Source organism: Arachis ipaensis, chromosome B09 (assembly GCF_000816755.2).
Source record: "Arachis ipaensis cultivar K30076 chromosome B09, Araip1.1, whole genome shotgun sequence".
NCBI classification, from domain to species: Eukaryota; Viridiplantae; Streptophyta; class Magnoliopsida; order Fabales; family Fabaceae; genus Arachis; species Arachis ipaensis.
In genome coordinates this window covers 137322118-137334688 of record NC_029793.2, presented here as the reverse complement: position 1 = coordinate 137334688, position 12571 = coordinate 137322118, and the positions used below count along the sequence as shown (strand labels likewise).

General features: G+C 37.7%; 1 protein-coding gene and 1 long non-coding RNA gene across 7 annotated transcripts in view; one reads left to right on the top strand and one right to left on the bottom strand.

Annotated features, from left to right (window-relative positions):
* Positions 2306 to 12571, bottom strand: part of LOC110266321 — a 21496-nt gene continuing 11230 nt past the window's right edge. The window contains exons 2-4 of the long non-coding RNA XR_002353577.1: positions 4550 to 4873; positions 3815 to 3895; positions 2306 to 2807 (exon numbers count right to left, since the gene is read on the bottom strand). This is a non-coding gene — a long non-coding RNA (uncharacterized LOC110266321). The remainder of the gene's footprint in view (positions 2808 to 3814; positions 3896 to 4549; positions 4874 to 12571) is intronic.
* LOC107617801 (putative CCA tRNA nucleotidyltransferase 2) lies at positions 4865 to 11906 on the top strand. 6 transcript variants are annotated; one of them, XM_016319669.2, is made up of 16 exons: positions 4865 to 5238; positions 6347 to 6777; positions 6857 to 6987; positions 7128 to 7245; positions 7533 to 7588; positions 7711 to 7760; positions 7882 to 7980; positions 8105 to 8214; positions 8363 to 8490; positions 9218 to 9284; positions 9423 to 9506; positions 9975 to 10037; positions 10174 to 10321; positions 10751 to 10909; positions 11197 to 11294; positions 11390 to 11906. In XM_016319669.2, the coding sequence occupies exons 2-16, from the start codon at positions 6430 to 6432 to the stop codon at positions 11492 to 11494; spliced, it is 1764 nt and encodes a 587-aa protein (XP_016175155.1). In that variant the 5' UTR covers positions 4865 to 5238; positions 6347 to 6429; the 3' UTR covers positions 11495 to 11906. The 6 variants fall into 6 exon arrangements, with proteins under 6 accessions (XP_016175155.1, XP_016175156.1, XP_020966372.1 ...); XM_016319670.2 differs by having other exon boundaries at positions 6342 to 6777; XM_021110711.1 differs by lacking the exon at positions 4865 to 5238 and having other exon boundaries at positions 6174 to 6765.

The window sequence follows — 12571 nt, the reverse complement described above, 5'->3', positions numbered from 1 at the left end:
GACCTTATTATTATTTTACTCTATTTTTTAATAAAAATTTTTGTATTCCAAAAAACTTGAAAAAATAGTGATATATGTAAGCATTTTTTTATTTTTGGACTTGAGTTAATAGTCAAAATCGTCCCTGAAAGATATCCCGATCTCCATTTTCGTCCCCGAAAGATAAACTTAATCAAAATCGTCCTCGAAAGATTTAAAATTAATCACGTTAGTCCCTCCGTCTATTCTGTTATTAACAACGTTAATTTTGCTGATGTAGCACGTGAGTTTTTTTTGTCAAGGTTCAAATCATTAGAAAATTGGAGCCCCAACCTAACAACCCGACCCGAAGATCACAGACTCTCCTTCTCCTCTACGCGTCTCAGCCTCCATGCCAGTTCCAACAGTTGCTGGCTCCTCGTTGATGTCATTTTTCCTGCCATCACCTACATTAATGCCTTTTCATCAGCTCCCGTCAGTATCTATTTCCATACCCTAACCCACCCAACCCCAAACCCCAAACTGACCTCTCTCTCTCTCTCTGTGTGTGTGTGTGTGTGTGTGTGTGTGTGCAGGTTGGGTCAGCATCCAAAATTGGAGCAATCTCTAGCCTAGCAGTAGAGGCAGAAGCAATTAGGAATGCCATGATACTTGCAAACAATTTAGGGTTATAGAAAGTGTTTATTGAGTTAGATAGCTTACCTCTAGTGCATAATTTGAAATCAAAGAGCAGGATTGGGGACATTGATCCAATATTGTTGGACATCCTACAGTTGGCAAGGGAGGATAACAAGTTCGGGTTCACTTGGACGCCAAGGGAGGGAAATAGATTAGCACATGAAATTGCAGCCATGGAACTCGGTGGAGCGCTGGAGCAATCCTGTACGATTAACCCGCCCCCTGAACTCAGGGTAGTGATCCGACGCGACGTCGAGAGTTGCTGAGGAGCAAGGATCGAACGACGTCAACAGAACCAGTAGCAAGGGCAACAACAGATGACGTCAGGAGCCACGGACAGAGGAGCATACGTCCGAGGAAGCTCAGATCAGGGGCGGAGACTGAACGGGCATATCGTTCAGAAGACGATGACGACGGCGGAAGTTCGAAATCGTCCTCCTTGGTGCAACGACAACCGTGTTCCGCAAGTAGTGCTCTGTGATGCGGCTAACCGAATTGGATTGGGGGTGGAAAGCGAGCACTATACCATTGATGCGGCGGTGGCAGCAGCTGTGGAGCAAGGGCTCTAAGACGCTTGATAGGTGGCGGAGGTTGACGTTCAAGCAAGGCGTGGTAACTCTGCAACATCCGGCGACGGCGGTAGTTACTGGAGACGGTGCACAGCGTGAAGCTTGAAGAACCACCATTGCGGGGGTTGTGTTGCAGCGGGACGGGAATGGAGGCTCGAAACTACTCAGATAGGTTGAAGAGAGATTTTTGGGCTAGGTACGAGTGGATCGAGGTTCTGGGTAGTTAGGGTTCTGTTTCTGTTTCTTGGGTTTAACAGCCCACGACAAAAAAGACAAAAAAAAACTAACGTGCCATGTCAGTAAAATTAACGTTGTTAGTGACAGAATAGACGGAAGGACTAACATGGTTAATTTTAAATCTTTTGAGGACAATTTTGATTAAATTTATCTTTCAGAGACAAAAATGAAGATCGAGGTATTTTTTAAGAACGATTTTGACTATTAACCATGGTTCTGAAAACCGAACCGGACCGGCCAGTTCAACCAAAATAACTGGGAACCGGTCACCTAGCCGGTCCGAATAAGGTTATAAACCGCCTGACAAAAAACTGGTCGAACCGGCGGTTAACCGGTGAACTGGAAGAACCGTTCGATTTTTTAGCGATTTTTGGTTTGAAAATAAAAGTGCTAAACGGCGTCGTTTTGCCTCTTAAAAAAAAATCTTCGCAGTCGCACGCCACCACCATCCTCCTCGCAGCCCACCGCCATCGCCACCGCATCCCGCAACCACAGCAGCGACGACGTTGACCACCGCAACCACCACCGCGTCCTGTTTCGTCGCGGAGCTCGCCTCCTCTTTCGTCGTCGCCGAGTTCGCCTCCTCATTGGTCGTCGCCGAGCTCGCCTCCTCTCTCGTCGTCGCCGAGCTCGCCTCCTCTCTCGTCGTCGCCGAGCTCGCCTCCTCTCTCGTCGCCGTTACTCGCCGCCGGTAATACTCTGTTCTTATTCGGTTATTCCTCCTCGCTGCCTTCTGATTTTCTGTGATTGATTTTATTTATTTGTTTGCGATTTTTGATTTATTTGTTATCTGTTCATGATTTGTTTGTTTGCTGGATGCATGATTTTGTTTTTTTGATTTTCTGGGGTTATTTGTTCATGATGAATTTGGTTGCTGCTTCATGATTCTGGCTTTTGATTTTCTGAGGTTATTTGTTCATGATTAATTTGTTTGTTGCTTCATGATTTTGGTTGCTGAATATCTTATTTGTTCATGGTTTTCTGAAATTATCTTCTGGTCTATGATTTTCTGATTGTTACAGATGGAACAATCACAAAGTAACTCACAGCCACAAGATAATGCTATTCAAGATTCTCAAACTGGTTCATCCAGAGATAAATCTGATCCAGCTTGACAATATTTTACAATGAAGTATGACAAAAATAACAAGGCTCAATATACATGTATTTTCTACTTGAATACTTATAATAGAGGGAGAATATATAGAATGAAATATTATCTTGCAAAAATCTCTGGACAAATTAAAGTTTGTAACAAAGTAACTGAAGATGTTGAGATTGTTGGTGTTGTGGTGGTGCTCTGGGCGACACAGATGGCTCCTCTCCAGAGTAATCAAGCTCATTCTGCAAGCAGTGGAATAAACTTTCACATATGCACTTTACAACCAAGAATAACAAATCCAATAATCTCAAAGCCTAAAGGCATCCCAGAGCAGCCAAACATTGAGTATCACACTTTTCCCAAAACATCTACATATCTAAATAGCTGCCACAACCACACACACAACAACCATAATCGCTTTAATTTTCAGGGTAAGTTATCAGGCTCAAAAATATTTTCTATCCTGCGTAACTACCCTTTTCGATTGCCACAAGATCATCAAGTTCTCAAGTTTCATAATCATATTCACTGTTTAAGATTTTAAATGGATGATCCAGCAAATCTTCAAAGTGGCATAAGATCTACAATTATTTTTTCTACCTCTATCAAGAAGCGGCTTTAGGGCAATTTTGTACTGTCTTGAAGCCCACAAGTAAAATATACAACTTCAAATAAACCATTTCACAGAAACTAAAACTAAAAAGAACATCTCCATACAAACCATCTCTTAATTTAAGAAAATAAAAAAAGAAAGATAGACAGGATTGCAGAAAAACAGAATGAAAAGCAACAAGAAGTGAATTAGCCTACTTATAGATACAACAGACAACTGATAAATAAGCAAGCATCGTTTCTCCACTGAATGTTTCTTAAAACCATGAAAACTTCAACTGATAGTTGAGGAATGAAGACAGCAAGACTGGTATAACATTTCAAAACTATCTTGTACCTCTTTCTCCATGGGCAGTAAAAGAACTCATCCCTGATCATGGGTGGGATTCGGGCCAAATTCTACACAAAATTCTGTGCTGCTTAGCTTAGGCCCTTCAAAAATTCTCATGATCAGGTCAACTTCCGTAGATCACGCACTTTCTTTTCACTAACTTCCACTTCTATAGTCCATATATCTCTCTCATCCCCTTTTACCCCATGTGTGTGTTGGTGTTGTTTGCTAGAGAAATACACATTTCCCCCACTAAGCCACTCTCAATCAGCAGAAGGATTTATGAAAATTTATACATGATACTACCTGAATGTAGTTAAGTATATCAACTGTTGCAACCCTTGATCCTCCCTCTTGTTGTCTCCAGATCCACTGACACAGTTTTTCCTAAAATCATAAAGGGATCCAAGAAAATGAAATAAGAACCAAGAAAACTTTCAAAATTGTTCAATGTTTCTCATACTAGAACCATAGCTGAAAATGGGGACAAGAATAAGGGGTAATATTTTCCATCACAAGCTATCCCAAGTTCTTGAATTGAAACCAGGCTCCAAAAAGCAAACATGTATGAAAACCTGCTGAATGTTAGCAAAATTTCTCGAAAGTGGAAACAGAATATATTTTTGGACACTAATAAAGGCAAGCAAAAATTTTGCAAAAACTTCAAACTTCTAATCTCAACCGTCTCAATTTCATTTGAGAAAAACATCATTTTACAACAATGTAAACCAACCTAGGCAACAGTACTTTCAAGTTTCAGCCTACAAAAAGACAAGAAATCAATCAACGGTTTACTAATCTGATATCACCTGATATCTGATTATATACTCAATCTAACATGGTTCAGTGAATCAAGATAAAGTTATTAGGTTAAATCCACTACATTAAAACACGACAAACAAACCAGCAACGAAATTAACAGAACTAGAATTCAGCAAAAGAATCTTAATGATTTTATTTTCCAAAACAATCATCAGCAATTGAATATCAGCATCTGCTAAATTGAAACTCATGAGCACAGGCACATAGTGATTATTATACCTGAATATGAGCTGAATCCTTCAATCAAATATTACTAGGAGGACTTATTCATTCACCTTAAGAACTATTAGCCGAATTTGGCCACATATTCAATAGTGAAGAGGCTAAGAATTGTTAGCATTCTTTACTCCCATCAATTAAAAAGGTTTCCCTTGGTTTTAACAATTTAAAACCCTAAATATGATTCAGAGAAACACGCAAAAACAGAACAGCATCCGAACATGATACACTACAAGTCCACTTTTCATGCCATCCAACCATAACAATCCAAGGGATTTTTCAGCCTAGGCACAATTTAAAATTAAGATTCAAATTAAAACCATACTCTCACACAGGCAGCGGCTCTCAGCCTCAGGGTCACACACTGTCACCACAACATCACCGCCTCGTCTCCGCGCCTCTCGCCGGCAACTCTGCTTCGTCTGCGCCACTTCTCGCCTCCCTCTGTGTCGTGCCGGCCGTCTTGGCTCCGCCGTGGCTTGCCTTCTCTGCCTCCGCCTCCGCCTCGTGCCTCCTCTGTATCTGCTACCTCCGTTTCTGTCGTCCTCGTGTTGACTCCCTCCTCTGCTGGCTCTCTCTGCTCGTGCGGTCACCTCTACTCGACGGTGGCCTGCCTCTTCGACGGTGGAACGGCCCCAACCCGTCGCTAACTGCTGACTTTGGTTTTTCTGACATTCTGCAGTGTAGAGGTGAGTTTTTTTTTTATAGTTATTCTATATTAATTTTTTGGACTTCATTTTTGCTGTTTTAATGTAGGTTTAGAAGAGACAAATTGATGCTAACTGTATTTGTATGTAAAACTAATTGATTTAATTTGTTGTTCTCTTTGTTCTTTTTCCTTTCTTGAGGCTTGTATACTAAAGTTGGAAAAACTGAGAGAGATAATAAAGCAGAAGACATTTTTATTAGCACTACAAAATTTGTCTCCTAGCTTGATAATCAAATGATGAAGATTTAATAAGAGGGTCTTCTTCTGGTGTTGTGTAGCACTCTTTAATTTCCTCAGTGGATTAATCACTTTGCAATGGTTTGATTTGGAGGTCAGTGGTAATAAATAAGAGTTTGTTGTTTGTTTTCAAAAGAGAGAAAATGGGAAGGTTCTAGCAGTTTTAAGTTTCAACATGGAATTTTCATTTGAGTTGAAGTTTTTTTTTGTTATATTTGTCTTGTTTTTGATGGAGGATGGCCCTTTTGTTTTCCTTTGCATGTTTAGAACAAAGATGCTAAAAAGTGCAAAAAAAAAAAAAGGGGAGAGAGTGACAGTAGAAGATACATTGTGGCACATAAAAGCATAATCACAAGTCACAGCCACACGGTTAGGCTTTTCTAGAGGAATGTTCATGTTCACAAAACATATTGGAATGCTGCCATATTAGTTTATTTTCCAATGGAATATATTTCCTTGAAAGAAAAAAAAAGTCCTAATTTCAGCATTTGCATTATAACTTTAATTTTCGGGGTGTTTTCTTTTTCTTAATTAATCTCTGGACAATTGATTATTTAAGTGAGACCAGGTCAACTAGTTCAACCAATGACCCAGTAGTCTACTTGGTTCAATTACCAGTTCGATTCTAATAACTATGCTAAAAAATGTAAAAGATCTTCTTTCATTGATAAAAGATCTTTTTTTAACAACTTAATGACACTCAAATAATCTCTAACAGGCATGTTTCATGCCATCATAGTTTTTATAAGCACTTGTATTTCATGTTGTGTTTTTACGGTTTTTCCTTTATTACCCTTCTCTATAAACTAAGAATTGAACTTACCACTTATACTTTTGTTATACAAGCATAGAGCATGAGGGAAATGGGCAAGCACCGCAATTTTGAGCAGTGTGTTATATAAAGCGTCTGCATTCAAAACCGTATAAGGATTCCATGAAATTCACTTTGAAAACTGCAACCAGCCATTTCTTCCTCACTAGATTCTCACTCTTACGCACACCAACTGTTACGACTCTTCCTCTTCCTCTTCCTCTTCTTAACTATCCCCTTCCAACAAGAACAACAACAATAACAACAACAACAACTATCTCTACGCCGTCGTTTCCAATTTACTCCGCCTGCGCACCAATGTCGATTGCCACTCAGCACATTCTTCAGGTGAGGGACAAAATCGAACTTTCGGACATTGAGCGGAGAATCTTCGATAGGCTTCTCGCCACTCTCCGCCACTTTAACCTCCAAACTCAGCTCCGCGTCGCCGGCGGCTGGGTACGCGACAAGGTCCCTCGCTCTTTTCTCTCTACATAGCTCTTTACCTGTAATTTTTCCGTTTGGAGTTTGAATTTGGTTGGTTTTGCAGCTCCTGGGGAAGGATTGCTATGACATTGATATCGCTCTTGACAATATGATGGGCACTGAGTTTGTCGACAAGGTGAGGGAGTACTTGTTGTCCATCGGTGAAGATGCTCAGGGTGTTTGCGTCATTGAGTCGTATGTTCTTCCCAATTTCCCATTCTTATTTCTTTTTTTAAAACATTTTTATTGTATGTTTCTCAAGTGTTACTCTGTTTAGTCATGAAAATTGAATTCTTTGGAGCGATGTAGAACTTAAATGGCATTTTTTTTGGCAGCAACCCTGACCAGTCGAAACATTTGGAGACAGCAAGGATGCATTTGTTTGATATGTGGATTGATTTTGTTAACTTAAGGAGTGAAGAGTATACTGAGAATAGCCGCATTCCTTCTAAGGTATGTTAACATGTTCTTGTTATATGTATATTTCATATTATTCCCTTTTGATTTATTGTCGTATAACATGTTATGCTAATTTCCTCCTAGTTGGAATCACTTCAATGTCTTGTCTTGTTATTGATGAAGGCGATTTTCCTCTATGTTTTGCACACTCCTTGTTTTTTAAGCTAATTTTATGCCAACATGAAATGTTGATTATCTACTTTTGCAATGTGTGCTTGTGTATATTCTCCCCATTACCAAGTCGAGTAAAACCAAATAAAGTTTTTCTTCATGTCTAACAGCAAAGCTTTGGCACACCTGAAGAGGATGCATATAGGAGGGATTTGACAATTAACAGGTATCTTTGTGTGCATATATCTGGGTCTATGGCCCATCATTTTTTCTGTGAATGTTGGTTTGAGTCCTTGTTCGGACATTTTAAATGATAGTTCCCTAAAGCTGTTTGGTTGTGCATGACAGCTTATTCTACAACATCAACACTGGTTCGGTTGAAGATTTCACGAAGAGAGGTTAGAATTGATCTTATTGCCAAAACAAGTATAAGAATTACTTGACCCTCCCTCCCCCTCTTCCCTCCACACATTTCTTTTTTATATCTCCACATGTATCAATCTCTTTGGCACTTTGCAGGGATCTCAGACCTTAAGTCTGGAAGGATAGTGACTCCTTTACCTCCCAAGGCCACCTTTCTTGATGACCCTTTACGAGTTCTTCGAGCCATTAGATTTGGTATACTTTAATTTTTAAGATATTTGCATTTTGTATACCCTGTGAACATTTTTTTGTATGCTTTTATACGAAGCTTGAACTTGGTTTCCAGCTCTGTTTAAGAGAGATGTTTTATTATATATAGGTGCTAGATTTGAATTCACTCTAGATGAAGATCTGAAAGTAGCTGCTGCATGTGGTGATGTGAAAGATGCTCTTGCTGCTAAAATTAGCAGAGAGCGCATTGGAACAGAGGTATGTGCTAACCCTCCCATTCCCTTCAATATGGATACTGAGGAAGTGGTTTTCAATTATGGAATGCTATTGGATATTTTAACGGAAATAGCTTATATATAATATTGAAAATTTAGTCGTCTATGGTCTCCTGTGTGTTGTTTTGTAGGTTGATCTTATGATATCTGGAAATCAACCTGTCAAGGCAATGACTCATATTTGTGATCTGACATTATTTTGGACTGTGTTCAGTCTTCCTCCTGAGTTTGAACCTACTATTTCAGATGGATGTGAAAGGTAAGTTTGCAGGTTTTTTGCCCCCTTGTTTTTAATAGGTTAAAAGGTGTATAATGATTGCAAATCCTTTATTAATTTCACACACATCTTGCGCACATAGAAAGAGTTAGCTGAATATTATTGCCACTTCTACCCAAAAAAAGAAAGAATAAAAAACAATAATGGTCAGTGCACCACTAGCAGCCTTATATATTTGTTGTGAACTTCAAATTTGAAAGAAGTATCATTAAAGTTCATTTCTTTTTTTTCCCTCATCACCTTACATGTTATAAAAGCCTTGTGAAATATAATATATGGAGTTGTTTGTAAAACCAAATCTTATGAAGAATAGAGGTGAAATCCATAAGTTGGATGGGAGATGCATCAATTTTATACATAAATGCATATGGCTCTTCTTGGCTCTAGTATTCATTTAACTTTTGATACAAGATCAGACATGGGTTGAACTTGACAGATGACATGAAGTGCTCAAGGGCAAGGCCCACAAAACCTGTGGATAAGAAAAAATTGTTTGGTTTACTAGCAATATTACAGTAGTAGTTGAACAAATTATGAAGAGACACTTTTCTCACTTTTATTCCTTCCCTATGTAAATGGCTAAACCCTATACTTGTAACATTTTTTTCCCTCTTGGCTCTCTATTTTGTTTTTCACTATACTTTTGCACAAGATAAAATGTTTATCTTTCTTGGCAACGGTGATCAGCTAATTCTTTCACTTTATCCAGACTTTGCATTGCTTACTTGGATACTGCATGGAACCTTGTCCATTTACTCAAAGAGTCAACCTTTACAGTGAGTAATGAGTTTTTCATTTTTACCGTAATCCATTTTCACATATATGGTCACAATAAGAAGTTGTTGTCATTCCATTATCATTTTATTTTTTCTTGATTATATCTGGTCATGATAAATGATTTCTGTGTTGCTTAGGACGAAGAAAGGAGGTTGTCACTTTTTGCTGCTTTGTTTCTCCCACTTAAAAATACCACTTACCAAGTAAAGAAAGCGAAGGTGGTATGTGTCTTGTCCATTCTATGTGATACTATTTTTGAATTTGTAATTTTTTTATTTTTTTTTTTGTGCTTTGAATCGATACATCTAGCAAAGTGTCTAAATTAGAACTCTAGTGTCTTGCTTTGTTCTTTTCCTCTTTTTTTCTTTGGTTTGTGTTTTGGAAGTATTTCATATTAGACATGTAGAAACCACAATCTATATCTTGTTAGACTGTCATGCGACACAAGTAGAGATGACAACCACGCTATTGGACAATCTTGGGAGGGACTATTTGTCTCATTTCAAGGATTGCTAATATTGAGCTCAAGTTTTACCTGATACTCAATTGAAAATGCAGGCTGATTTTATCCACAAAATCTATTTACGAGGAACATTTTAATATTGTTATGTAATGCAGTTTCTTTAGTCAGTTTTCTTGTATTCCAATGACATGCTGGTTTAAGACAATAACATTATTTTGAATTATAGGTTCCTGTTGTCAATTATATTATTCGTGACTCACTCAAGCGAAAATCCAAGGATGCAGAAATGGTCAGTTACCATTTACCCTTAGTAAACCCCAGAATAACAGAGTTCTAACATCTGTAATATAAATCATTTCAGTTTTTCAGAATCTGGTTAATGTTTCTATTGGTTAATGTGTTTGTAATTGTGTTTCAAAATCCAGGTGCTTGATTTACACCGAGCATCGCAGAAATTCTTGTCATTGATTCCTTGTCTTGCATCTAATGAGGGTTTGCAATCTGATGATGTTGGTTGGATGAGACGATTGATTGATGATGTCTCTGTTGCTTCTAGAGTCCGGGTTCTAACAGGTATATTGCTCTTGGTCTGCTACCTTAGTATTGGCAGTTCTTCCTTATTTTTTCTGGTAGCTTAGCTCTTGTTGTCGTCAATCTTCAGTTAACTTATTTTGCTAGTTTTGTAAGTTGTGTTGTATGCTAATTTTATTATGCTTTACTATGTTGTGGTTTTCATCTAAATTATTGGGTTTCCTAGTGGAACTTAGCCATGGACACTCCCCTCTATTCATTTTTTAATCATTGTTTCCTATATATTATTTGCACTTCGCCCAAGCCACAATCTACATTTTGCTTCTTAAGTAATCAAGTTTATTTTAAGCTACTTGCTAGATTACCTCAATTTAATGAAAGGAAATCTGTTTCTCTAGGATGTGACTGCAAAGTTATTTTACATATGGATTGCATCTGTCGTGACCAAGATTTTATATTTGATTTATTTAGGTTTTCTCTTGAGGGAGCTTAAAGATTTATGGAGAGTTGCACTATTGGTATCCATATTATTACATCCCATTGACATTAACAACATTGAGGATGAATCCTTACAATTGCACAAACGGAGAGATCTGTTTAATACAGTGGAGAGTGCTATAATAAAACTAGGTGAGCTGTATTAGTCGTTTAACTTGTACCATTGATGCTTGTAATCTATTGCTTGCATCCTTTGAAGAATGAAGGTGTAAGATGTGTATAGCTTTTACTGAAAATTTACTGCAGCATCTACCTGTTCTACTTCATATTCATGATCCTAGTTTGCTGAGCATTTGAAGTTGTATCTCTTTTCTTTGTTCTATCTATGCTTGGCTTTATTTTAGTTGTAACCTCTACCACTTTAAGTGATTGGGAGCCCACACATTATGTAAATATTAACGTATTTTGGTGGATAACAGGCCTCAACAAAGTTTGGGAGGTGAAGCCATTGATCAGTGGCAAAGATGTTATGAATGTCTTACAGCTTAAAGGAGGAGGACCACTGGTTAAGGAGTGGGTAAGTCATTCTATTTACTGCATTTTTACTCGCACAGTCATGCACACTGAACGCTTACTAAATTTGAGGTTCTAATATATCATTTTCACTTGCAGCTAGAAAAATCAATGGCATGGCAACTTGCGAATCCTTCTGGAACTAGTGAGGAATGCATTGACTGGTTAAGAGAAGCCAATTCTAAGCGTGTAAAGTTGGAGTGATGTCGGAACGCTCATTTGTCTGTTCCGTACCATGCACCGAGATGCCTTGGATGGAGGGAGCATAGCCAGAGTTAGCTGTGTGGACAGCAGATGATACTGGGAATCACTTCATGCACACATGACTTGTGGTTGTCCTGCCGCTTCAAAGTTGTATGAAGCTCACAATTTGGATGAAAATTTGCCTCATACTTGTGGATGAAGAAATATGTGAATAGGAATATAGGATAGATATTTTGGCCTTTCTTTTCTTGTCTAATTATAAACTCTTACTTCCTTTAACATATTGGTCCATATTCGAGGAAGAACATATCCCCCTATTCATTTAGGCATGCTTAGCTAGAGCTTTGTCCATCATATATGGAAGAATTTTGCAATGAGTTTATTTTAGTAAATGGAGATATACTTTTGTTCATTTTATGTTCCTACTCGAAGTTGTTTTGAATTATTTAAAACTCTTAGCTTTATTGTTAAGGTTTTAATAACGAAGCTACTATATGATATCTAAAATTGGGGCGAAAAAAGAAAAGAAGAAATATAAATTTCAAGACTATATATAGTAAGCTTTTTTTTTTATCAATTATTTTGACCTGAAGTTGGTCACTTTGTTGTATTTAGACACTGGAAAAAAAAAACTAAAAACTCAAATAAATAAAGAAATTAATTTTTATGCATTTTCAACATAAAATTGGTCTATATTCAATTTTGCTTTTTTAAATAGAAAAGTTTTTTTCTTCTAAAATCATGAATTTAAAAGCTAACTTTTTTTTATTTGTATCCCCCTTAGAAAGCTACCTCAGATTTTTGTTACTTTATTTTTTATTTGGTTGGCACACCTTTAAAGTTGGTTGCATGCATGTTAATGAAGCATTGCTCATATAGAAAAGTAGCTGGTAGTGACTAGTGAGCATGAACACAACACTTCATATAATAATAATTTCACAATGTCAAGTATCGTATCTCTTTTATCTGTAATATCATCTATACTCAAAATTTATCGAAGGTTATGGGGATAGAATAGAATTTGCACTTGTAATAACTTAACTTACTATAGGGATGACAACACTATACGGATTAGTT

Bases quoted from the DNA above. Each gene is read 5' to 3' on its own strand.
- LOC107617801 (XM_016319669.2), top strand. From the start codon at position 6,430: ATGAAATTCACTTTGAAAACTGCAACCAGCCATTTCTTCCTCACTAGA. The intron at 8,215-8,362 runs GTATGTGCTAAC...GTTGTTTTGTAG, and splicing joins GAGAGCGCATTGGAACAGAG to GTTGATCTTATGATATCTGG. The intron at 10,038-10,173 runs GTCAGTTACCAT...TTCAAAATCCAG, and splicing joins AATCCAAGGATGCAGAAATG to GTGCTTGATTTACACCGAGC.